This window comes from Rhineura floridana, chromosome 4, assembly GCF_030035675.1.
Source record: "Rhineura floridana isolate rRhiFlo1 chromosome 4, rRhiFlo1.hap2, whole genome shotgun sequence".
Lineage (NCBI taxonomy): Eukaryota > Metazoa > Chordata > Lepidosauria > Squamata > Rhineuridae > Rhineura > Rhineura floridana.
The window spans coordinates 58,252,673-58,280,348 of NC_084483.1; the positions used below are offsets into that span (position 1 = coordinate 58,252,673).

Below are 27,676 nucleotides of genomic sequence, written 5' to 3' on the forward strand. Positions count from 1 at the left end.
GCCAATGAATCAGACCTCCTCAGTGTTTTACTATGCGTATCTTTTGCCCATACCAATATTGCCATTTTAGATTTACAGGCAGAATAATTAGAACACATGCTGTGAAATCAAAATTTTGGGGGGTAGTAAATAATGAACCATGTATGAATATAGGTAGTTCTTAATTATTATCTTTTGTTAGTTTGGTCTGCTCTGGAGTCAGAGCAAGTCAGACTGGAATGAAGAACATGAAAGCAAAGCTGAAGAAGTGCGGGAAGCAAACCCTGCGAGGAGAAGAATAAAGCCTATAGAGACTGATAAGAGCAAATCCTTGACTGAAGGTTGAAAAGTGTGATGAGCTCAGAATGAGAAGAAGCAGAATAAAAAGATCGAGGAGAGCCTTAAAGGGGGCTAGAGATTTTCTTTTAACCACAAGTGGCTTGCTCATCATCTGAATATGCAAATTTTTGTAAATGGTCGACTTCAGTGTCTCTGTTAGATTGTTTAATGAGGATGCACACAATGGATAGTTTAAGATGTACGTGAGAAGCAACAAGCCAAGCTATAATGTGAATTACTTCCCATCGGTGTGTTTGCCAAAGAGAAGATTGGGAACTATGCTTCATGGGAAAAGGGGGGGTGGGGAGAGAGATAAAGCTGCTTTTAGTGCTTTAATTGTAAGGGGATTATAGGGTTGCATAGCTAAACATGACATACCACTTCACCCACCGCTCCAAGATCGCTACAATTTTAATATGACAGAATAAACGATGCATTTTTATTCATGAATCATGAAATATAATTAGAAGTGACAAGACCTTTCCATTTCTTTATCATAACTACTGCTGCAGTCCACAGATTAATATATATGTTGTCATAGTTTAAACAGAGTAAAGAGTCTTGTGGCACCTTAAAGATTAATACATTTATCTGACAATGTGGCTTCTGGCCCATGAAAAGATTTACACCACAATAAATAAATAGTATTTAAGATACTACAAGACTCTGTTATTTTTTGGTGTACCAATACAGCTGCCCTTCTGGAATCAGAACAATGCAATAAATAAGCTAGAGGTCTGATCTGTATCTACAGTTGAGAGAAAAATGAGATTAATGAGGCCCAATAAAACATACATGTGCATAGAAAGGAACTCTATGACTGTTCTCCGTGTTGCCCTGGTTTGTTCCAGCCTTCCACTCACTGCAAGTAATAAAATGTGACGTATAAAGTATTAGGCAGAATGGTCTCATAGGTTTCTGTTTTCTGTGAACTTTAAAGAAACAGAGATAGATTTCAAAGATTTTTTGGCAGTAGGATAGTATATACACTCAAGGGTATTTTCCTGTGGCTAACTCTGCCGCTGATATCCAAGAGACTTAAGTGTGCTTAACTTTGACTGAATTAGGCCCCTTATTTATACAGCCACTGTATACTATAGCCAGCATGGATTTTTCGTATTCTGCCATGTTAAATTGAAAATACCCCCATGCCATTCTGCTGCTTGTTTTGAAAGCTCATTTCAAAACAAAACCTAATATAACTTACAGTTCTGAACTCAGAAACGTTTGCTTAACAACTCTCTATAAGTCAGGGCTGGTGCCAGGTGTGACTGGGCCCTTGGGCGCCAGCCTGCTCCGAGGGCCCTGCTCCCAGCCTCCCCTACAGACCATGCAGGATTGCTCTGTGAATGCCCTGTGCACTGGGCGTGCAGGTCACTGCCATCAACCAAGATGGTGCTGGAAGCTTCTCTAAGGGGCTGATACCCCCGCCACCACCTTTGTTGATGTCACGCATGTGCGCTATGCTGCATGCACACACATGCCTGCATTCAATCAACATGTCAGTAGGGGCATCAGCCCCTTAGAGAAGCTTTTGCTGCCATCTTGGTTGATGGCAGCTGTATGCGCAGGGCATTCAGAAAAAGGGAGGAGAGGTAGGTGGAGCTGGCGGGTGCCACGGGTCCACACAGTCTGTAGGGGCAGGGGCAGGGAACTCTGTCTCTGATCTGCAGCAGGGTAAGGAATTGACCCTGCTGAGGATCATAGCAGAAGAGCTCTACCCCCACACTCTAAGGAAGGGCCCTTCAGGGGTCCCATTGGGCCACAGGGGCCCTCAGCCAGGGCCTTTGGTGCCAGCCCTGTTCTAAGTTTTCATGGTGATACAACACTCAGAGATAAGAGTTCAAAGTGTAAAACAAGAGGGGGGAAATCCAGACGCCTCTTGGGCTTTTTTCTGTCAGTGGTCTCATAATTGGTTGAAATAAATTAAAAATCAGCCATGTTCACAGAGTACCTGTAATCCTATTACTGATCGCGCCCCATACTCTGACCTTCAACTTCTCCAGTTTAAAGGTTTAAAAAATGCATGGCTGATTTTTAAATAATTTAAGAAATTTAACATTAAAGTCTATTATCTAGTGTCTGGCATGCTCAGTAAGAACCATCAGTGTTCTAAAAGCTAGAGTCACAGCTGTTTGGCTTGGCTAATCAGGTGGGTACACCTACGCTAGACCTTTATTTCACTTTAGCCAGTCATGGCTTCCCCCAAAGAATCCCGAGAAGTGTAGTTTGTGAAGGGTGCTGTGAGTTGTTAGGTGATTCCTATTCTTCTGGAAGAGCTCCAGTGGCCAGGATGGTTTAACAGTCAGCCCCTTTTCTGGGGATTGTAGCTCTGTGAGGGGACTAGGGCCTCTCCTAGCAACTCCTAGAACTCTTCACAAATGACACTTCCCAGGATTCTTTGGGAGAAGCCATGACTGTCTAAAGTGAAATAAAGGTCTGGTGTAGATGTGGCCAGGGACAGCTTTGGTTTAAATTTGGGTGGGAGGCTACACGTGCCTGCTATAGAATAAAAAGGTGGGGGAAACCCTGAAAAAGAATGATACTGTTCACAATGTTTTCCTTTTGGAAAGGAAAGGGGCTTTCCCTCTGCCCAGTGCCCACCCGCCGAATCTCCTTCCCTCCCTCCCTCCCCCTCCCCCCTTCCTCTCCCCTCCCTGCCACTCCCCCAGGTCACTTTCATCTATCCTAAGCATGATTATACAGCAGTAAATCCCACTGAACTCAAAAAGCATGCAAATGATCAAACCTGCCCTCCCTTCGTCCATCCTATCCCCCTTTTCCCCCTTCCTTCACTCCTCTAACCCCTCTCCATCCCCTTCTAATCCCCTCACCACCCCCTTTCTTCCCCTCCTTCGTTCTTCCCTCTCCTGTTCCCTCCCCCTCCTCCATGGTCAGATTTACCTATTCTAAGCATGTCTGCATGGGAGTAAATCCCATTGAACTGAATAACTATGCAGATGGTCAGACCTGCCTTTCCCCTCCCCATTCTCTCCTTCCTCCTCTCCTTCCTCCTCTCTTCTCCCCTTCCCCTATCCTCTTTCTTCCTCCTCACTTTTTCCTTCCCTCCCCTCTTCCTTCTTCCTCCTCCCCTGTCCACTTCAGCGCACCTTTCCTCCCTCTTCTCCTCCTCCCCCATGGTCAGTTTCACCTATCCTAAGGATGATTGCATGGGAGTAAATCCCATTGAACTCAATAAGCATGCAAATGATCAAACCTGCCCTCCTCCTCCCCTTCCCCCTCCTTCCCTAGCCCTGCCCTTCCTCCTCTTCCCGTCTCCATCCTCCAGTGGTCAGTTTCACCTATCCTAAGCATGATTGCAGGGGAGTAAATCCCACTGAACTCAATAAGCATGCGAATGATCCATCCATTCTCAGCAAACTTGGACAGGATCCCATTTCTTACCTCCCAGATTAAAAAGCATGGAAATTCACTAATAGGCAAAAAACCTTGCGGTTTAAGAACATACCTATAGCCAACAGATATTTCTATCAAACTTTTAAAAGCAGGGAAATTGGGCAGCTACAGTGAATGCACCAGGGGAGCAGGAGACCTGACCTGCTGTCTGAGGTATTGTACTGCCCTACAAATTGGTCAAAATGCAAACACAATTTGGGTTGGTCTTTCACAGTCCAATCTACTTCCTGTGTAGCTTGAAAGAATTTAGTAGCATGTACCTCTGAGCATATGGTGAGTGGTGGCAACACCTGCAATCAGCCCAAATAACGGAAACAAGACATGTGCTGTGCTGTGCTGATCTTGTTTTAGCAAGGAGGAAGCAACAATATTAAAACAGTTGATGTAGTTCAGATAGTCACTTAAAATATGTTTCATTTACTTTGCAATTTTAGTGAACTTTCCTATAGTAAATCATTCTCTTTTCCTTCTGTTTCTGTGAATATGTGAAGTACAGCAACACTAAAAAAAGAGCTCCAAAAATTGTGGAATAATGGCACTGACTGTTCTGCAGAATAGTTTCCAGTGGACATCAGGAGTGTCTCAGTTTGCACAAGATAAAACAGTGGGAGGTGAAATATATTCTAGCAAAATTCTAGGTGTGCTGTATGTTTTTAATTGACCATGTCCACCTTTCAATAAGTGGAGTAGTTTAAGCATAGCAGGCTGAAATCCTGCATCTTGGGCAGGCCCAGTTTCTTTTTTCCAACAACTAGAGTCATTGCTTATGTAGCAACACATTGTAATCAGTCTGATTTTACATTGTTGCAGTTTCAGATTCAACTGTTAATGCACCCAAAATAGAAATAGAATATAACCTCCAGTGTGAAACACAAAAGGCTGTCTTCATCACTGTATGACATTGACCAATAAAAAGGCTTTGAAATTCATAAAAATAAATTTGACACATTTCTAGGATGAGTAATGAAAGAAATCTTCTTTTCTAGGTTAGATTCTCTAACAGAAACAGTAGTAACACAGGAAAGAAGCAAAGAACACCAACAAATATACAAAAATGTAATTCTCCATCTTTAGAGATGTAGTCCTGATTGCAGGTGTTGCCACCACTGAGCATATGCTCAGAGGCACGTTACCAAAGTCTTCCAAGCTACACAGGAAGTGGATTAGACTGTGAAAGACCAACCCAAATTGTGTTTGCATTTTTCCAAATGTGTACGGCAGTACAATATCTTAGAGAGGAGGTCAGGTCTCCTGGTCCCCTGGTGCATTCACTATAGCTGCCCAGTTTCCCTTCTTTTTAAAGTTTGATAGAAATATCTGATGGCCATAGGTAAATTCTTAAACTGCAAGGGTTTTTTTTGCCTATTAGGGAATTATATCTAGTATTCACATACATGCTTAATATTCTAGATCCAGAAAGAGAGCTGATCTAATCCCATAAGGGTGATGATTTACACGCAGACATGGGTTTCCACAGGTGGAACAACTTCATGTTGCAGGCCTACAGATGAACAAGAACACTGCATGGGGAGAAATGTCCGGCACCCAGAACCAGGAAGCATACTTATTGTTCAGGGAAGGGCTGTAGCTCTGAGGTAGAGGCAAAAAGTCCCAGGGTTCAATCCCTGGCATCTTTAAGTAGGGCTGGGAATGTCCTCTGTCTGAAATTCTGAGATCTGCTGCCAGGCCACGTAGATAGCATTGAGTTAGTTGAACCAAGAGTTCATGCACACACACCCAGGATAAATGATCATACCACATCCAACCTCCCTCTATCCCCCTCCAAAGGTAAACATTATCAGCAGTACTGATATTGATGAGCATGCCAGGCTCATTTCTGTGCATAAGAAACTCCAGACAAAGCCCAGCATTTACTGGACTGTCATCTATAGATATATACAAATATTTTTTTAAAAATCTATTTTCCTACTTTTTAGAGGCTGTATAAAATGTGATGAACAGATGCAGAACTTAATGTGAGCCTGTGCTCACCGAGGTTCAACCCTAGGTCATATGAAGTAGTAAGGGAATATCTTTGGACATGTGCAAAATGCCATCCCCTCGCCATTATGTAACCACAGTCAGTTCCCATATATCTGAGATCAGGACTTTCATGGCAAAAGGAGTGCTTTATGTGGTAGATTCATCCCCAGTTACTCTTATTTTAGGATTTAGGCAGTGGACAAAATTAAAACAGTTTTGAATGATGCTAAGCACTGGTTAGTGTTTGGCTTTAATTATAAAGCAAGGAACTCTGAAGCTAGACAGTCACCTGTTGGGTATGCTTCAGTTGGATTCCTGCATTGAGCAGGGAGTTGGACTCGATGGCTTTACAGGCCCCTTCCAACTCTACTATTCTATGATTCTGAAAAGCAGCTGTTCTTGTTGTTGCCTTGTATCTAAGGTAGTTCTGCAGAGTTCAAGTACTTCTGATTTGCAAAATTGTCAGTGAGTCAAAGATACTAAAGTCAGTCTTCTGAACAGTCTGTGAAACAGCATTAGTTCCTCCAGTATCTCTTCAGCTTCTCCCCAACAAGTCACTTCTTGTCTACCAGCTGCAATCTCCAGCTTCTTTCACTTTCACTAACCCTGCAAAGCCAGTGGGTGTGCTTCATAGCCAGAACTTATCAGCCATAAAGCAAGTACCCTCAGCTGCTATACTATACAACAGCCTTGAGAAAAAGTTATTTTGCATATGCAGGAAAAATGAGTATGTCCTAGTTATACTTTGTAAGCTTTCATACTTGAAACTCTAGTACTGTCTGAGAAAATGGTGGCTTCCACATGGTGAGCCATGGTACATTAATGGCTTACCACACAGTGGCAGCCATCACATTGAGTGATTCAGAGCAGCCTCTGTATGGATCTAATTTATATATGTTCTAGAGAAGTACGAGTAAAATATTACCAAGAATTTTTCTCTCAAGCAGGAAAAAAAGAGAAAACTTAATATGTGCCTTTGCTATTTACTGGGATAAACATTACTACAAAAGTCCTTTTGTTCATGCAGTAGATAATTTTGTATGCCAGTTTACACTAGATCATTGGGGAAACTGTCTAAAAATGTTGTTTCAGTGCATGGCTTTCAGATTAATGGCATGGTCCTGAGCTGGCCTCACACAGAAAATAAATATAAAATATGCTTCAAAGATTTACACGTGCATAGAATAAAAATGTTTTTGGTAAGGTGCCCTGAAGCATGAAATAGTTCTGAATATGTGGTTTATTTTGTAGAAAGCTACATTTATGTAAATGTATCTTAAATGGTCTGGATTAACATTTAGGCTAGCTATGAGGTAGAGCAAAGTCCTGGATAAATTGAGCCTCTTTATTCAATTGTAAACAAGAATCCATATTAGAACAGAATATTACACCATCCAAAAGGGAACAATGTACTGAACTACATTTAAAGGGAGCTCTGTTTTAAAACCTTCATAGGTCAATAATACATAGTTCTCTTACCACACAATGATCATCAGGGATACTATATGTTCCCAATTGCATAATATGAAAATATAATACCCAGAAAGAAACATTCAAATAATGTTATCTACTGTATGTTGTGGCAAATTTTAGGTGTAGAATCGACGGGGGGGGGGGAGAAAGGTGCCAGTCTCTGTGTGTGTCTGAAGACAGGCAAAAGAGAGACAGAGTGGCAGAGATGGAGAGGTTCTTTAATGGCCATTCAACTTTGTTTTATACACATAGCATTAAAGAATCTTCTAGAAGTTTCTAGTAATTTCAGGAGCCATTTTCTTAATCTCTAAGCTTCCACAGATATAGTTGTGGCTGTATTTATAGAAATGGCTGATAAAAACGTAACGTTTCTCCAACTGGTCATGTACCCAGCCATACAGTGACTTTGAGATAAGCGCTGCTTGTTATCTGAACAAGTCCCAAGCATGCAGTCCTGTATATGTTTACGCAGAAGTTAGCATATCTCCCAGTTAAGGGGGTATGAGATCTCAACCTAATTCCCTCCTAAATTTCCAATATGCTTTCCGGTGTAAGAGATTACATTGCAGGTGTGGGGAACCTTTGGCCCTCCAGATGTTGCTGAATTACAATTCCCATCATCCCTAGCTATTGGCTATGCTTTGTGGAGCTGATCCTGGTTGTTGTTCAGCAACATCTGAAGGACCAAAGGTTCCCCGCACCTGCATTACAGCAATGTAATTATTTTTAATATACTTTTTACTATAAATTTTGACTGTAAGCAATCATCATAAATTTCTGATTAGATTTACTACAGTATTATAACTCATCAGTGTAGGTGCTAAAACAATTTATCTTTTTATATAGATTAATCACTAAGGTAGCCAAATGAAAAAAAATGGATAGGGTGTCTGCACCTTTAATAATAACAAGCTACACCTGTTGAAATTCGCTCTTCTACAGAACTGCTACAATTGAAGATGCGCTGACCTCAGGCCAGCCTATTAAGACCCTTGTTTAACAGCTGTAAGTCATTTCCCTCTAAATCCTTATATTTATGCCAAAGGTTTCACATTGAACTTAACATCTCACTCAGGTAGACTGTGAAGTTAAACACCAGACGTTTAATCATTAGTAAAATATACCTCATGGAAAATCTACTGTATTATTGCTAGAGATCTGTTTTGGATTGTTCTTGAATTGTGTTGTTATGATATATTTAAATGTTTTCTTACTGTTTTGCCTCTGTAAAATAAAGTCATTTTAAAAAGTCATTCATGAAATGTTTTATTAAATGTGCGCAGTATTATCGTTGTACAAAACATTGGTTTGTATGTGGTTCAGATATACCTGAGCATTTTTACACTATTCATATCCATTAAATGTGAGTTGTATTATTAACTGTTTTTAATTATTTGAAGTTCAATAATATCCACAGAGCATCTCAGTTTGTATTGATTCCTCTTAGCAGCATTTTCATTCTATACAAGTTGTTCCAAGTATGAATTTGGAAGGTGATTTATTATGAATATTGTTTTATTTATTTCTGGATGATGCATATAGAGATTCAACAGATAAATGTATAACAGGATTGCTCCTTTTTAAATGTACAACTAAACAGAACTTTTTTGATAAATGGTTCTCATTGTAAGACCAAGGAAAACCAACATGGCGTAACAAATGGGAAATGCAATAGATGTCTTGATTGTGGAGTGAAAGAGTAGAAATTAAAACAAATTTTACCACATATCTAGCCAATATATTTATACAAAATAATTGTTGTAACTGAGGGTCCACAGGATTATCATTTACAATTCTACCCAATAGGACACAGATTTCACAACTAACATTTGAAGATAATTTTTAAAAAATTCATTTTTAATTTATAATGGTCTTGTTTCCAATTTCAGTGCCTGCTTGTTAATATATGTCCATTCTGTGGTGCCCTGCATGTTGTCCCTGCATGTTACGTGTTCTAATATGAGCTTTATTCTTCTCTGAGTTGCTTGAGGAGAGAATGTTGGAGATTTGTGGTAGGTGAACAAAAATATCATGTTTGTGTGTTTTTAGATCTAGATGATTGCAGCAAATTAACCCATATCATAGTTAACTTTTTTAACAGGAAGTCTTTATGCATTTGTGATCCATTTCTACTGTTAGATCTCAGAGATAGTAAAAGCAGATCTAATTTATCATTTTCTGTTTCCTGGGTTTTGCCCCTGAGATGGCATATAGAACTACTGCAAAGCTGGACCATAAACTTTCTGGGGCCTATTACCATGACATTAGTTACTCATGTTTATCCACACTTAGGCTCTTCTAATTGCTTCTATCCAACAAGTCTAAAAAATGGATGTCATACCTGGCACTGGAAAGTGGGTGATATACATACACCCCAAGTGTTCTTTGCCAGGAACATCTCAACATGAATTTCCTCGTTTCTGAAGCTATACCTCCTTAGCCTTGCTGATAGCTGCAATGTTTTACATCAAGAGTAACCAATGAGGTGTGCTCCAGATAATGTTGAACTCCAAGTCTCAGATAGTATGGCCAGTGGTCAGGGAAGATGGGAGCTGTAGTCCAACAACACATTTGGAAGGCACCACATTGGTTAACTCTGTTGTAGATCACTGCTTCTGTGTCTACTGGCTTCTAAGGATTGATGCAGTGCTAACTGCTTGCTAAACTGCTTCTTCCCATTTAATTCCAACATGGGAAGAAGCAAGAAGAAATCTAAATAGTCTTCAGCCTTTTCACACCAAGGACTAAATTTTATCCCAAACATGCATTAATGGACCCACCTTTTAATTTTTTTAACACATATCTGTATAATGGTAATGTTGCTGTTCCAACCCATCTTGGATCAGTCTACAACTCAGTATAATGGATCTCATTCCACCAATTGGAGCAATGGTCTGGTGCAGGAAGTAGGAAAAACTCTACTAGATTATCTCAACCATATGCTACAGCTAGCCTCTTTTTGTGTTAATACTAGTGTTCTTGCCAATCAAAAGGATTTTTTATCCCTCTTGTAAGCCCCAAAGACCTTCATAACCACATATTATCCTTTTCCTTACCAGGCAGTCGGTGCTTATTGGGTAATTTAGATTGTTTTAAAATGCCCCTGTTCCACAAGACAGCTATCAATAGATCCCATAAGGTGTCTGTAACAGAAACTATGACTTCTGCAAACATCGAGTTAGTTCTTGAAGTCTGTATGGTTAGAAAGATGCACAACTGTCTTTAAGGAACCCTTTGCTTTCAGTGTAGCTGGCTGAAAGGGAGATTTTTTATTTCAGTTTCTCTTCCAGGTGTGCAACAACAGTCACAGGTGGAGTATATGCCCATAATAATATTAGAGCCAAATCTTAGAGAAAAATCTAAGGGATTCACCTGTTTGCCGTCTTCAGAATTACAGGACTGAAGTGTGGCCTTTGAGGGCCTTAGATTTGACTATATTTATCGTCTGAAAAATGTTTCTGTTCTTGAACCCTTGCCCATTTCTGTCAGCGTGGTGCTGTGCACAAAGTATCATCCCAAGTGGCAAGCCTTTTCTCTCTCTTTGTTCAAAGACTGAAATGGGCAATGTAATTGGACAATGTAAATTGGGCAATGTAATTTCATTTTCTTTAGTGCCACTTTCCACGTGGATCCTCTTCATCATATCGTTATGCTGGCTGTAAGCATAGCATAAAAAAAAATCTCCACACAATACAGAAAATCCACTTGGTAAACAAGGATATATATTGCACACCTCCATATGGAAACACCATGTTTTTTCAGCCACCTCCCCATAATGGCTGTAACTATAACACCTATCAGTCTGTAGTTATGCATGGCATAGTACACGAAGCAGCGATGTGAACCTAGGTTTCCTGTGTTCAGACAAAACATGGGTCCCTTCTATTCTTGTTCTATTCTTGTCCCTTTTTTCTAAATGTTCTCCCTTTTTATTTCAAATTAAGGTAAAATTTGATGCTACCTAATTCTTAGGTTGCGATCCACACTGTGATCTGTTGTCCATTCCATTGTATTTTCATATGTGTTATGCTTTCTACAGATGTATGTAATTCTCTGTCAACTCCCTGTCAAAACTGATTATCAGAATGGTTAAAGAGTGTTATGAGGGAAAATAATTTCTTTCGGGTACATGTTTCATCCTCAGTTAAGGATTTCTAATCCACTCTAGTGATTGATGGTATAAATCAAGGAGGATGGTAATTCTAGAAAATTGTGAGAAGGAGTGTTTAACAAATAGTCACATGAACCATTCACTTCCATTAGAAATTTTCTGCCATTTAGAAGGAAGGTTTTTTAAAAGTACCATTTAAATTACCAGCATTGGGGGGGGGGAGTTACGACATTCTCTGTCATTATGTGCTGGGAAGGATGTTAAGAAAAATATTGTATAATTTCAGGGCATTCTTACTCCTTTTTTGTTTATCTCCTCTAGGCTACAGAGGACAGAAAGGTGAAAGAGGTGAGCCTGGAATTGGCCTGCCAGGTAATCCTGGTCCACCTGGCCCTACAGGTAAAAACACCAGTTTATATTTCTCTTAACAAAAGAGATTAGTTAAAGAACAATAGGCAAAATATTTCTTATATAGGACTCAGATTACACATGAGTTGTCCTTTAGCGCATGAAAAATACTTTTGATCTAGATTATTTTTGAAGAAATAGTCTTGACCCAGAGCTAAGAGTAGGAATGAAGAAGCTAATTGAAACTGAGTTGCTGTTGTTGATGACGATGTTTTAAAAAATGTTGTTGTTGTTTGCTTAGTCACTGGTATGCCAGGCCCACCTGGAGCTCCGGGAGAACCAGGTCCATATGGCCCACCTGGGCCAACAGGAAGGTGCAACCCAGCAGACTGCTATTATCACATCTCTCAAACTCAACCACGAACAACTGGGAAATGAAAATCTTCTCCGGAAATACTTTTGATTCCTGGTTTATCCCTTCCTTGTTTCTGCCGCCACCTGGCGCTCCTACCTAATTACGAATTTAAGCTTTACAATATTTGGTACCTTTTTGTCTATATACATGATATTTGTGTATAGACATTTGATGGAGCATCTCAATGGAACAATGTTTATTTTCCACAATTAAGCCAATGCCAAGTTGTTGTTTTCTTGAGTCCATTCCATATGTTTATAATTTTAGGTTATTTTTCTATAGCAAAATGCAATTTTCTTGCATCATGATGGCCGGTTGACCTCTTAATGGTTTTTAACCTTATTACTTGCAAAGCAAAGTGTACTAAATCACGGGTGTCCTATTTTGCCTCCTAAATTACCACTATTACCAATATTTAGGGTTTTTTGCTAGAGTGTATTGGAGGCTTGGAATTCCATATATCAAAAGCTGCATCCAGAGTGTTGAAGCATTTATGAATAATTGGGTAACTATTTGAGAAATCAGACTGGCAACTGAGATTGTCCATGCTCCTTCTTTGCTAGACATTTATTAAATTTCTGGAAGCTTTTTCACATTTGAAGCTTTTAAAAAGGACTTTTTGAACCTTTTCCCCTTTAGCTATTGTAGAGGGGGTGAATGTTGTTAATGCAGGCAGAGCACGGAATTTATTCTTCAATCGATATTCTCATATTATAGACCAATTTCAGGGAAAGACATTTTAACAGTGCCAGCTTATGCATGCTTTTTAAGAAGTCCCACACTGGTCTCAGTGGAGCTTATTTCCTAGCAAGTGTACTTACTAGCTTTGCTCATCTTGTATGTGAAAGGGCCACTAATTACAGAGGCTAGTCTAGCTCTTGAGTGGATTATTGATGACAGCTCATTCTTATTTAAAAAACACCACCACCCCAAATGTTCATTTAAACTATTCTGGGTCATTTCCAATAGTGGCTATGCAGTAGGAGAAGCGCTTCTGTTTACGCAAGGCATCCTATTTCTACCAATCTCCCCTACCAACTGCAGCGTCTGTGCCAAGTCTCATACTGCTCCAGAGGGTCCCCCAACCCTTAGAAGCTTTGGGAGGGCACAAGGGCTGCACTGGGTAAGAGGGATAATAAAAAAAGCAGGTGCCTTGCCTTTGAGCCAAGGGAAAGCGCTTCCATTAGGGCAAAACCATAATTGGATACAACCCTATAGAATTATGGTCTTATGCTTAAGTTAGTAATGATTATATGCCACAGATTTCTGCTTTATTTTACGATACCAAGGCCTTTCTCTCAGGTAGAATTCTGACAGGAACCTGTTGAGACGTTTAGTCAGATACATTCAGATTGAAGAGAACTGTATACCTTGACAAGTACCACTTGTTTCATGAAAAAGATCTGCCAAAAGGTCTGTCAAAATCTGAGGATAAAGTTCCAACTCTAATAACAATCAAATGTTGGCATTCTTGATAAAGTAAGTTTCAAGGCTCAAGAATATTCATGCAGGCTAGCCTAGCCTATTGTATTAACAGCCTTTCTGTGTGAAAAATCCAGTGGCTGGGGCAGGTTGACATTTAGCTTTCCTTGAGGATAAAATGACCATACACAGTGAAGGGAAAGAGAACTAGTGAGCAGATATATAGAGTTAGAAAATGAAAAGGTCTGCCATCTAGGACTAATAAAAGGGAGATACATCTTAAAATATGTATTGCTCTAGGAGACAGTGGTCCTCAGCTATTGCTGGGAGAGATGTGGCTATATCAAAGCTCTGTTAAGAAATGAGAGGTGCTGGATGGCAAGAGTAGTCAAAAGGAGCAGAAGTGATTGTTCCCTGTTGGAGGGATTTGGGAATCAATTCAAGACCACTTTCCATGTGCAAGTTAATCCTATGACTAAAATAATGATGTGAGAAGATTTTGTGCATACTGTTCCTAAATTCAGGGCAACTGTGGGTCATACTTATGAGTAAACATCTAAAAAAAAACCCCTTCCCACTGTAGACTCTAGAGTAGGGGTAGCCAATTTGGACCCCCAACGTTTTTTGGACTACAACTCCCATCAAGCCTCTAACCATAGTTCATGCTGCCTGGGACTGATAGGACTTTTAGTCCACAATTTATGGAGGCCACCATGTCAGAGAATATGAGAAATTCCCGAGAGGCAACTGTGTTCATCTGATGTAAAAAAACAACAGAGTGGCAGCTTCAAGACTAACAAATATATTGTGGTGCCTGAGCCTTGTCAGATACATTAAGTGATTGCCTAAGTTGGCAAATATCTATCCTTAGTCTAGAAAGAAGAAAAAACACTGGTTAGTTTGTTTAGCCCAAGCAAGGCAGCAGATAACTATAGATTTATCATAATACTATTAGGATGGTCACTTACCCATTGCCAATAAAGAGGAACTGTATCAACTGTATCACAGGAGGATAATACATTTGCATACATTTTGCATGTTAATTTGAATGTGTAGATGCAAATTTAGAAATAAATATTATAATTTAAATAGAAATACATCTCACCATAATGGGGAAGTCTGTGACCACTGTGTGCCTGCTCCATCTCTTGCCCAGATGTTAACTGCCGGTGGGCAACCTCAAGGCTCCTGCTTTCCCTTCTTAGGGTTGTTCACCTTTAATCCGGACTTGGGCAGCCAAATGTAGGACTGTCCTCCGTGAAGTACAACATGGGATCACTCATAAGTTCTATGCAGAGCTGAAATTAACCCTGAATCAAATCAGCATGGAAACACCTCCCTTCCAACAACAGGTCACAGATGCCAAATAAGCCCACCTGAAGAGGGACAATTGCTTTCTCTTGTAAGCTACTCTTACTCAGGATTTATTGAGAGCAAATTCTACCATTTCAAATTTGCTGATGAATTCCAGTTGTTAATTTTACATCAGAATCTGCCTTTGAAATATATATATTTTTGTTAGACTATGCTGGTTTTTAAGGTCTGCTATATAATGTACTGGGTAATTGAAATGGTCCCCCGCTGGTTTCTTAATGCCTGTTTGGTGTTCATTCATTCTTTTGTATACAGAAAGGCTTATATAAATGACAGAAGGGCGTTACTGGCAAATGATGGTATACTGTATATTGTTAGATGATGCACAGGAGAATGAGCCCTTGTTGGTATAGCTGATGATCAGACGATGGTAAAGCGCTGTCCAAGTAGATACGGGGACACAATGGACACCAAATGGATGAGAAATCAGTGGTTACGTGCTGAAATGAGTGGGGGAGTCTTTCAGTCACTCATGTCACGTTGTAGTTGATCTTAAACACACCATCCTTCAACAAAAAGACTCCAGCATGAAACCACTGAATTGGATTTAATTAGCAAACTTGACACTGTGGAAGTTGGTGTCTCAACAACTCTGGGAATAGCTAGGTCACTCTAGAAAGCAATTGCTTGTCTTTATTTACACTATTGATCTTGCTATGCCCGATGATTGCCAGTGGCCATTAGCTGGGAATGGGCTGAACCCTTAATTATTGAAACTTTTGTCATTTATGTAGGTTCTATATTAATTTGTGCTCTGTGTAATACAAAGTGTTGTATCCAGTGCTGCACATGCTGGGTTCCACTTCTGCAGTGGGATTTCTCCTTCCTGTCCTTTCTCCACATGCTCTTAAAATCTGCTGTGGGGGCTCCTCCAACCCACTGGAACAGATTTTGAGGGGGTGCTGCAGGGGGGTCAGGGAAGAGGACAGATGGGGAACAGTCAGTTGCACGGGTTGGAGTCTGCTGCAATAGTGGAACAGTAGAACTGGGTATGTTCCAGAATATACTCTATAGTATGCAGCTTTTACTATTGTGTACACGTACATCACTTTTTTCCACAGTTTGAGCTTAAGTAAAAACAAATCATCTTCTCTTTGTATTCAAGGTTTGTATATATATATCCATTCAGACAACCACTTCATGCATCTGATGATGTGACATTTGGACCACAAAAGCTTATGTCACAATAAATGTTACAGTTGAATGCCACAAGGCTTTTGCTGATAATGTGGGGAAGAAAATATTTTTATATATATACAGTGTATCCTCACCTGTTTTATATATATATATATATATATATATACACTATATTATATATCGTGTAGTCTGCAATCCCAAGGTTTTTTATGTACAATCTGGCCTTTCTCCTCAGAGCAGTGCCCACATTAGCTTAAAATGGCATGAGCCACAGATTTTTTAAAAAAAGCAGAGTCATTGTTCACTCTCCATAGTCAAACTATGGGGAGAAATGTAACCACACATGCTTATTTTATTGGGGTCATGATCCACAATTGACTGTCACAAGAGACTAAAAAAATATGTAGAAAGCTTGGGACATAATCCATTCTCTTATGTGTGCAGCTGCGTGGATGGGAATCCTCTAAAGCAGGACTTGGCAACGTAACTTATTGGGGGGGTGCATGCCAGCATTGGGCAGGATTGGGCCAATAGTGGGTGGGTACTTTCTCTATTTGCCATCTCCTCTCTCTCTCCCAACCCCTATCCCCCATTTTTTCCTTCCCTGCAACCCATAAGATCTTAGAATGAGGGCTCAATGAAATTAGACCAAGAGCTGCATGCAGCCTTGGGGCCACAGGTTGCCCATTCTTGCTTTCCTGCAGTAAAAGCTTTTTCCCCAGCGCTAATCCCCCAATGTGCTAGTTTTGGCTGGATAAAAACATTTGGCGATGAGCCCATCCAATACCTGATATGACAGGCCCATATGTGCCTCTCATCTGTAGATCCAGTCAGGTTGCTGCTTTCCAGCACTGTACATTGAGTCTACTCCTGCTCTGAACTGGACTTTGCTTCTCCTGTGAGCTTGAAGGGAAAAAGTGAGATGGAAGGATTAATTGGCTCCCAGGTTTTTACATATATATTTTCCGCCCTTGGTAGTAGTAGCTTTTTAACAGTAAGAGTTAGAGATGAAGGCAGCTGAAGTGTGGAAGGTGTGCCTAAGATAATTAAATTCCCTGAAAATAAAATTTGATCTGAGCTGAGCTTCAACGAGCCTCTGTTTTGAAAGAATGCAGTTGTATCAGCACTGTTCTGATGGAAGAACTGGAATTATTCTTTTTCAAGATATTGACCCCTTTTGTTTTCAGTATAGCTTGATGTACTGCTGGACAGATCTTATGCCTAGCAGGGGTATTTTTTCCTATTTAAGTTAATGTTATTTGAATTTCTCCAGTGATTCCACATTTTACTGAGAATGTTTTCAATATTTGCAATTTTAGAATTTATTTAGACTTTGCTATAAGAATAACCAAAAGTGTTATATTTTCATTAGATTCTGTAGAAACGTTCCAATTTGGAAAGTTATACAGACCTACTTAGATGATATATTATTTGGTGCTGTGTGTATATTTTGGGTTTTAGCTAGTTGAACTAAAACTTTGATAAGGTACCTGACAGTGTTATGTAGAGGTTACATTACTTGAATTTGTCAGAAACATTTATATATTTTGGGAAATATATTTTTAATTCACATTGTTTATATTTTTGTTTGTGTCTAAGTATTTGGGGAAATCTTTTCAACATTTTTATGATTTTAATATTTAATTTAGATGATAGAGATAATCTGAATCATTTTTCTTGTCTTTAATGCTTTCCTTCCTTAAAGCATTAACAAAACATTTTTGCATTTGAAATAGTGTATTTTGTTCTTCTAGTGTCTTCACACAATTTTAAAGATGAGGAGCATATTCTGGACTTAAATCTAAATACAATAAATCAGGAATAACTCTGTGTGTAGATACGCTATTTTTACCTTGTGTGTGCCAAGCCACACACAGCTGCAACTTCTGTTTGTCATTTTAAGTTAAACTCTTATTTTTGTATTCCTGTTCCAATTATTTTTTCGCTACTAATTTTACATATGAATGTCAACAAAAACCTACAGAAATACTGCAAAAATAATAACACAATCAAACAACACAGTAAGAATAGTCTTTCTCCTGAAACTATTAAACAAGAATGAAATGTACCAAACAAGAGTAACCAAACAAGGATGGAACACAATCAGCCAAATCCTGCAAATGGGATCCATGTAAAGCGACATGTTGATGCTTGCAAGTCTTCCCTATTGGTATGAAAGTGGCTTTACACTTGGCATGGTGTACTCCCACTTCACACAAACGCTGGCAAATTGAAATCAGCGTACTTATCTCCTCTGACTGTGCTGAACAGCAATGCATTGTCAGATGTTGTGTTGTTGGGATGTAGGGGGGAGATTGTGTCCAATGTACCCTTTTCCTCTCCCCCTCCAACATTCAATCATCTGTTTACTATTACACAGTAACATCTCTCAAAAAGGACTAATGTGTGCAGACGTGAAGGCTTCACTTCTACTGCAGGCATTATTTCAGTGATGTGGGCTCTCCTCATGGTGCCATGTGTAAGCCTATTATGTGTCAGAGAAGATATGTTATACATGCAAAACTTCTTTCTGGCTTCTAATCATACAGTTACGTGCATGCAAGACTTCAGAATCCCCTGTCCAATGAAGGAGGGGGCAGCAGGCATCAGAGTCAACTTAATCTTGGTTTATTAGATTAGCATGGTGTACTCCGATGATGAAAATGGATTACCCAGGATTTGAGGGTTCCAGAAGTTCAATAATATTTTGCCTTTATTCTAAGCCCACTGGTGAATGTGGCCAAAATGTTTTTCACAAACACATAATAATTTGCCTCTCATCCGTATCATTTTCCCCCAGCTTACTTTTACTATTGGCCATGATCCAGTAGCATAGGTTAGCACAAGACCTTGCACAATTTTTCTGCATAGTTACACAAGCTTATCCTTAGAAAAAAATGATAGCAAATGTTAGAGAAGCTACCATAAATTATTTTGTTTTAGTGGTATAATAATAGAATACAATTAGATGCACTTCATTTATTCCTTGAATCAGATTATTTAAAAGTCTCACTGTCAAAGAATTAACTAGGATTATTTGTGAATTTTCTTTAACAAATACTGTGTATAGAATTATTTAGGTTTGTCTGGGAAAAATCAATCATAAAGCTACTGTAGGTTAGTTAATTTTATTATCTTGCAAAGTTCTTCAGGGTCTGTGCTATACCTCTAAAGTCCACTTGGTGGCATGAAGCACATTGTTGTTTGTGTGTATGACTTAATAAGAATTGAATTCGACAAATGTATTTAAGGCAGGAAATAGAGCACTATATAGAGATTAACCTTGTACCAAGTTTCCATTTTTTTGTCCTCACACTTAATAGATTTATTCCTATGTCTTAAAATTTACATTTTATTTTGTAAACATAAGGAACAATTCAGTTCCCCTCACTTTAGAATCTCATTGTTTTCAGCATGAGATTTAAGCAGTAGTTTAAGTCTGTCATTGGAATTGATGGGCTTGACTGGTTGGATAATTCTCAGTTGTGTTGCTTCTTCTTCCACGATTACTGTGACATTGTTGCAATTTATTATAATGTAGCTTGTATACAATGTAGGTGGAGTAAGAAAACCATGGACACTATTTAGTTTCTGTCGGGCACGCAACTGTGCGTAAACTGGAGGGGATCATCTTAGGAATCCTACTGAGCCTTTATTTCTTTTCCCTCCCACAGTGTGTCACATAACTTTAGGGAAGAATTAAGTCTCTTTCATTATTGCATAAATAAAAATGGTTTGTACATGATGTGGAAGCTGTAGCCTGATGTTAACATTCTAATATCAATATTTTGTATAAAAAGTATATTTGGTTTCATGATTAATATAAGCCTGAGTATAGAAGTTTTATTCCCTCCTCCTTTGTCTTAAATCTTCTTCACATTTTATTAAGGTATGCAAATATTTTCTGGATAGTCAAAGCTTGTTTTCAGTACACCTGATCCCCATTAACACAACTTCAGGTCATGATGATGATGGTGCAATTTTCCAGTTTAGTTGAAAAAGCCTTTAAATGAAATCAAAGTGACAAGGAAATATGTTATATATAAATAGACCAAATAAGTTTACAGAATCTATCAGAACCTACATGAATGCCACATTCTAACAGAGTTAGCTGTGTTTAGCCATGGATTTGAATGGACTGAAGCACACTTACTACTTTGTCAGATTGTGACCTTGGTTTGTTATTAGATTTCGCTTATAAAAAGCAAATGCATTTAAATTGTTTACTGAATTCTCATTTGTTTGCAAAAGTTGAGGATAGCCTATTTTATTGTTGCCTTTCTTTTCTGAATAAGTAGTTACTCGTCTTCACAATCTGTACATAAGAATCTGTTTTCTTCTTGCCCACAAATGGAAAGTTCTGCTGTTTGCACATGCTAAGCAGATGATTATCTACTTGGTTCTTTTAGTCTTAAATGAATTATGAATTGCATTGAAGTGAGCTTGATAGTAACAAGTATGTTTCTTTTGTATCTATAAGTGTAAACAGATTGTTTTTTTCTAAAGCGACATTATACATGTGGGTTTTTCTTTGAGAATTTTAACAAATTCAGTTTTAAGCAGTTTTAATGGACTTTGCATTTTCCTCCTTGTACATTTGTTTTGTGTTATTGGATTGATAAAACAGTTTTCCTTCTCTTGTCAGATTACTTTATTGTTTATTTTTATGCTATTGCTACAGTTCAAATAAAAGTTAATTGATGGAAGCATGGTGTTAAGGTTGCTTTTATTCCTACTTACATTTTGAACCTAAGTACTCCATCAAAATGGAAATAAAGAGATAGGTCTCAACAGCACTTGTAAATAACTATGCATAGAATTATAGTCTAAGCATTCTTCCCCCAGGGACTTACTGTCAAATTTAATTTACTGTTTATCATTACTTATGTGTAAAGATAAGTAGCAACTAATGATGGCCAGCACAATAGAAGCATTTTAATTAAACTGCCCTGCTTAGAGAACATGCATGCAAATTACCTATGCACTTAAAACCACTTTCCCATGTAAATAAGATGAGTCACAGGATATGAAAGTATTGGGATGCATTTCCAAATCACTGTACTCCCAGTGATTATAATTGTGTTTCTGAAATTGTTAATATGCTGCTTGTGTTTGTTATTGGTCCCCCAAACCCCCAAAGTCTCTTTCTATATTTCTTACATAAAATAAAAATGGAAGAGTGTCACTGTGCAGCCCTCACTGGAGGATGTGTAGTGCCTTATCACAATCCTGGATTTGCATGAAGCCAGGGTAGGGTGGGGGAGCAAGGAGAAGGCAGGATGCACAACAGCAGTGGCCATGGCAGGGCAGCGAGAAGGGAGGGCCACTGACAGAGGGAAAGTGGTGGTTTCAAACAATGGGAGAGGTTTGCACAGACTGGGAAGGGAAGAACACTGAGTTGCTGTTTTTTAAGTTTTAATGTGGAGAGATAGCAGAGATGGGTACAACACAGAAGCTAATACAATAGAACCTTTCCCATCTCCCTTCTCATTGTACTCAAACCCCTGCTCTATTCAAACCTCTGATACTGTTTAAAACTACTATTTTCCTCAGTGTCCCACAATCCCTATTTTATTCAAACCTCTGCCACTGTATATAAAACAGCAACTTTCCTCCTTTTAGTATCCCTCCATTCTTGCTGTGCTCAATCTTCTCCCTCTTCCATTCCTCAGCTACTTCATGTGTGCGAGAGAAAAGATGTGGAGCCCTCAAGCATTCCATAGTACCTTCACACAATGTATTTCACCGGTACCATGTGTTGTTATCAACATGAAGTTCCAGATTCAATGCAGTCATTTAGAACAGGTATTTTATTAACAAGCAAACACCCATATATGTACAACATCCATCAACTGAGCAAGCTGACAAGGTTGCTCTTAAAATTCTATTCATCTTAAAGACAGAGTAACATATATCATCATGGGGTATGTGTTAGGGATGAATGAGAAATTCGATAAACATGAACTGTACATAAGGCTACCCTGCAATTCACAAGTTCACTATCTGTGTAGACCAATTTTGTTTTCTTTGAGCACCTTTAGCGTTTCGTGATACCAGAAAAAACAGCAGCAAATATTATGATTTTTTTAATTGATTACATATTCAGTCTGAACTGCTGAAATGCATATTCCCTTTAACCTGTGTGTCACTGAAGTGATGATGGTAGCCATTCACATTCAGTGTTTGATTCTTAACCTGTGTCTCCTTTGTATTGTTTTTTTTTAAGTCAAACTCTAGCCAAACTCACCATTCAGGCAAGCAAAAAGTATTCCACCACCAGCTCACTATAAAACTGACCAAGGTATGCGTGGGGAGAGAAGGAAATAAGTTGGTTAACTTCAAACAGGCTAACTGTAAGGTAACAAACTCAGCATACAGTACCATTTGAAGCTCAAGGATAAATTGGGCTCAGTTTTCAACTATCAGCATTACATAATGTATTGAGTTGGGGGGACATTCAGCTGCACAAGCCTCATATAATTGTGGAGGGGTGGAAAAAACCTTTGTCTCTTCTCGTCAGACAATAACCCTGTCTCAAGATGCCTATTTGATGGGCAATTACCTGGCTCATTTACTTTTGAATTTTTTAACATTGAAGCCATTGTTAGAAAAAACAAAAATAACATTATTTTTTAGCAATGGAAAAGGTCGAAATACGAAAAGCAGCAGATAACAAAGCACTAATTGCAACAGACTCCATGTGCCAGTTCATCGAAATGACAACTGAACCAGCATCAAACTGCAAACTACATTCCTAGCGTGTGTGCAAAGGGGACTGCAGAATAGAAGGAAGGCGAAGGCAAGGAAATGGGGGTAGTCTGTGTGCAAAGGAGAGTTGAGAAAAGGGAGGAGAGGAAAAGGGGTGAAGGGGAAAATGGTGCAAAGGGGATTGCAAAAAAGGAGGGAGTAGGAGACCTGGGAATGGGGGGTGAAGATGAAAGGGGGGTATGAAAGGGCTGCAGAATAGAAGAGGATGGTGCTTTCATAATTGGGTGGAAGGGAAAGTGGGGGCAAAGTGGGGCTGCAGAATAGGTGGCTTCAGAAATGGGCTTGGGAAAGTGAAAAGGGTGCTTTGTAGTTGCAATGTGTGAGAGGAGGAAGATGCAGGAGGTTACCAAGGGGGTGGTCTATGTGCAAGGAGGAGTTGCACAACAGGCAAGCAGGAGGCTTGGGGATGAAAATGAAAACAGGTGCAAAGTGAGGCTGCAGAACAGAAGTGACTTCAGAAATGGGGTTGGAAAGGTGAAAAGAGCTTAGTAGTTTCATGGAGTGGGAAGGGGAAGTTCTAGGGGGTTAATGTGGGGGTAGTGGGAGGGATGGTGAGCAAAGCGAGCAGTGGTGTAGCCCCTGGTTCGGTACACCCCATACAAAGCTGCACAGGTGCACTGAGGAGACAATGAGAGGCAAACAAAATAGTTTGTACCCTTGTGAACAGACACTCTCCTACACCTACTCATCAGGAACTGCACGAGGAAACGTCCTCATAATTAGGGACTGCAGTGTACTTCTTGTCACATTAGACCCACTGGGCTGATCCAGACTTAACACTAATACCTTAACGTAGCAGCATGAGACTGAGTCGAGCCTCTCCCCGGGCTCGCACACTCTCCCTCCTCTACCAGCATGGTTGCAAATAGTCTGGAAGCTTTTGCTTCCATTTTTTATTAACCACAGCTTGCTACGTTGTGTGACCTCTTGTTAATCTTCACTATAGTCAGTGAGTCAAATTGATGGGGAGACACTGATTCAAAATCCTTGCTCAACCACAAAGCTTACCTTACTTACCCCAGCCACAGTTAGCGTAACCCTCCCTGACAGTAGAGAAAAGAGGGGGATATATCATGCAGTTATTTGGAAGACTAAAACTGTAAGAAAACTACTGACATGGGAGCTCCTGCAGTATATCCCAGGTTTCGTAAAATACGTTGCAAGGAAGTTAGTGCAGCTTTGGTTAGGTGCCAGGTTTCTTATAACATGGACCAAAAGTTTCTTCCAAGGATACCACCCATGAAGAGGTACAAACTGCACCAGCTTTATTCAGTATGTTCACAAGACACATTCTAGGGAAAAAATAACCAGCTGAGATAAACCCTTCAGAGATCACAATAGAACCAGAATACATCTGCTATAATTAAATAAATAAATATTGTATAGCCAGGCCTTCATTTTCAGAAAGTCACACAATTATATTTCCTAAGATGGGCTTGTCGTGCCCCCTTACCTCGCTAACTCTATTTATTAGCAGAGAGAGTCACAGTTTATTGTTTATACACCACCAAATATAGTAATGCTGTTAGGGATTCATTCCTATATTCAGGGCTGGCTCCAAAGGGTAGTTAGGGAGGGCCCCTGGGGCTACAAGGGCCCCTGAGAGGCCCCTCCGCTCCCCTTCTGTGATCTGTGGAGCTTCTGAGCTGCCCACTATTCCCTCACTCCACCTACCTTTCTCTGCTGACTTCTTTGTGGCTGCCATTAAGCAAGATAGCGGCCAAGGTTTCCCTAAGGTGCTGATGCCCCTGCTGCCATCTTGGTTGACAGCAGAGATGTGCACATGTAGCACGCATGAGTGCCATCAACCAAGATGGTGGTGGAGGCTTCAGCCCCTTAGGGAAACCTTGGCCGCCAACTTGGTTAATGGTAGTGCTGCATGCGCAGCCAACATAGCCACAAAAGACAGGAGACAGGTAGGTGGGGCACACATGTGGCTGCGCATATGCATGTGTGTGTGTGCACATGCTGGGGCTCAGGGCAAGCTGGTGCCCAAGGGCCCCGGCATGCCTGGGACTGGCCCTGCCTATATTCCCCCCAGCCCTGTTGCTATAATAGTTCAGGTAACCAAGCAAGCCTCATACTCCCCTGTGACACTTTGTCTCTTTAAAGCTCACAGCTATGAGTGGAGCTGCTGAGAGTGACACCTTCAGGCACTTGCTGCTGCCACAGACAACATGTATCTGATCCAACCTTAGCCTAGCCAAATGATGAGATATGTGTGTATGAAACAAAATAATATTATTTAAGAACAGATGTATTTAAAAGCAGAAGTGCACCTTTTATGTTCATAAGCATGTAGTTCAATTAATTGTCTCTAGGTCTTTCACTTTAGTTATTGGTGGTTCTTTAAACACTAAAATCCTACCTAGCCTACCCATGCTAAAATATTCCTACACTAACTCCACCCTTTCACCATCTAAATTCAAAATAATAAGCCACTGTTGAACCTACACTATCTATACTTTCCCCACACCAAGCAATCCTACTCCAACCCAAACCCCGCATCAATCCTAATCCAAATCAATCCCCCTGGCCCAACTGTCACACACTCAAATATAAACCTCTCACACTCCGTCACTCAGCCAATCCCCATCCAACACACTTCAGCATTCTACTCACTCCTTCCCCCCTCCCAACAGTTACCACTTACCTTAATCATACTACTATCTTACCATATATATATTGTAAACCATAAAATATTTAACATAACAGTATGGAATATCAGTGGGCTGATAACAAAAATGGAGGAAAATAGTGGAGAAAATATTAGAACTTCCTGGTGGTAATTAGATTAAAGCTCTAAACAAGTTCTCTTTTTCTGGAAAAAAAATACTAGGAGCAACATAGAAAAGGGGGAAATTATGAAGATTGAAATAAGGGCACTTTTATTTTTATCTTTCAAAATGACAAATCAAAGAATATATATAATTCATAAAACAAATTTACACAGTGGACTATTTCATACAATGCAGTTGTTTCCTTGAGAAATGAAACTAATCAAAAATATAACTGGGTACTTTTCTAAGAATGGAGTTCAGCAGAGCTCCTTGTTTTATTTGTATTTACCATTCATACCAAGAAAATGCAAAGGGTTAAAAAAACATTATTTATTTCAACTTTTATACAACTAGAGATGTGACTTCAGATATTTTTTAAAAAAATAAATAAACTCAGCAATAAATCCTAGCTGTTTCCAAAGATTAAAATTCTCTTACCAGTAACTTTTTGGCCACTTGGCTTAATTTCAGATAGGACACATGGTGGAGCTGGCAGTAATATCACATTAAACAAAATTCAGTACATGTTGAAACAGAGAATTAAAACCCCTATGAGTAAAGTTATTTCACCTGATAGATCACTGGCAACATGGCTTTCATACATTTACAGGCTTCTCAGTATGCAAAAGCGTTGAGCATGTTTTTGCATGGCAGCCATGTCTATACATTGGAGATCACATTAACCGACATGGATAAAGGTGAATGCAAATGATCCCAATGATTTTACAGATGTACTAGACAATAAAATCGAATGATGTCTTTCTCGCTGATACTATAATACAGTACAATATGAAGAGGAGAAAGAAATAAGATTAGTGCTTGGGAAGACATCATTTTTTTAAAAAAGACAGCTGCCTTTCACCATGATAAAAAAGGAAAGCCATCTGGTATCACCTTAAAAGCACCATTTAAAAAATATATAGTTACCATGTACAGTTTGTACAGGCTGAAGAAGGGGACAACCAGTGCATTTAAAGTCTGTCAAGCCTTTGATAGAATTCTCTTACGGTTTTACTGAAAGCTTCTCCTCTGCTTTTTTCTCTCTGTGTCAGATGTATGTGCGGACAGTACATTGTTGCCAAAAACTCACGTCACTAACTTTTACACTTTTCATGGCCCTTTCACGTTGTCAGCTCGTAGTCCAGCTTGCACAGTGCAGGCTGATGGCTCACAATAGCCAGGAGGACCGGGTGGCCCGGGAGAGCCTGGAATGCCGGGCAAGCCAGCTGCCCCAGGTGGGCCTCGGTTACCATCTCGCCCGTCCGTGCCATAGCTGGGCTTGCCGGGTTCCCCTGCAGAGACAGACACAGACAATGGCTTTTTCTCCAACACCTTAGGAAGAGATTCCAAGCCCTGGTAATGATGGGGATTTAAATGAGGACTTTATGCATTCAAGGCAGGCGCTATGTCACCGGTTGGTGGCGGCCCTGATTAAAGGCTTTGTTTTAAAACACAGGCTGCTGCCTTCTAGTAAAGTGGCTGATCTAGTCCAACACTGTCTACCCTGATTGGCAGCAGCTCTCCTAATCTCAAGCAGATGCCTTTCTCAGACTTGTTACCTGAGATTGCTTAACTGGAGATACTAGCAACTGAACATGCAGATGAAGATCAAAGAGTTTTGCCCCTCCCTGGGGGAGCATTAGGGCCAAATTTCCCTTGAGCTGCCTGCAGCTGAGACTGCAAAGTACTAATGGGCAAAATCTGTTGTTCGTAGTTGACATGGAAAATGAAACATCCCTGATTATTGCAGGGGAGGTTGGAGATTGTTAAGAAATCAAGACAATTTGAAACATATTGCATGTCATGAACAGAAATGTTCTGGAGATATTTCTAGAAGTATATGCAATTCATATAAATAGAGTTTTTAAAAGTTAGAGAGACACACTTCTAATATACCAAATTATTTGTACCATGGTTACCACTAGAGGGCACCTGTGCTGCATTTATAAGTAAGGGGTTCTGTAGTGCTTCATATTGGAACAGTAATACCATAAGCTAAATTTTAAATGTCCTGCGACCAAAAGCAGATTTAAAGGATTTGCAAAGCCTCAAACATTTTGTAGATTCTGGTTTTAGATGGGAGATCTACTTGCTATTTTTAATTTACTCATTCCATGCTTGATCCTGATC

The 27,676-nt window shown here is 39.7% G+C and overlaps 2 protein-coding genes across 10 annotated transcripts in view; one reads left to right on the forward strand and one right to left on the reverse strand.

Annotated features, from left to right (window-relative positions):
- The window catches only part of COL19A1 (collagen type XIX alpha 1 chain), a 358,502-nt gene extending 346,129 nt beyond the window's left edge, over positions 1–12,373 (forward strand). For 5 of the 7 annotated variants that reach the window (XM_061623076.1, XM_061623078.1, XM_061623077.1 and 2 more), the window contains 2 exons: positions 11,624–11,701; positions 11,952–12,373. In XM_061623076.1, coding sequence (XP_061479060.1) covers positions 11,624–11,701; positions 11,952–12,088 — 215 coding nt within the window. In that variant the 3' untranslated portion in view covers positions 12,089–12,373. Of the gene's footprint in view, positions 1–181; positions 1,189–9,080; positions 9,204–11,623; positions 11,702–11,951 lie in introns of those variants that run through there. The other 2 variants (XR_009762166.1, XM_061623080.1) reach the window with 2 other exon arrangements.
- A 13,280-nt stretch (positions 12,374–25,653) lies between these two features.
- The window catches only part of COL9A1 (collagen type IX alpha 1 chain), a 200,263-nt gene continuing 198,240 nt past the window's right edge, over positions 25,654–27,676 (reverse strand). For all 3 annotated transcript variants that reach the window (XM_061623089.1, XM_061623087.1, XM_061623088.1), the window contains one exon: positions 25,654–26,838. In XM_061623089.1, the coding sequence (XP_061479073.1) occupies positions 26,657–26,838 (182 nt within the window). In that variant the 3' untranslated portion in view covers positions 25,654–26,656. The remainder of the gene's footprint in view (positions 26,839–27,676) is intronic.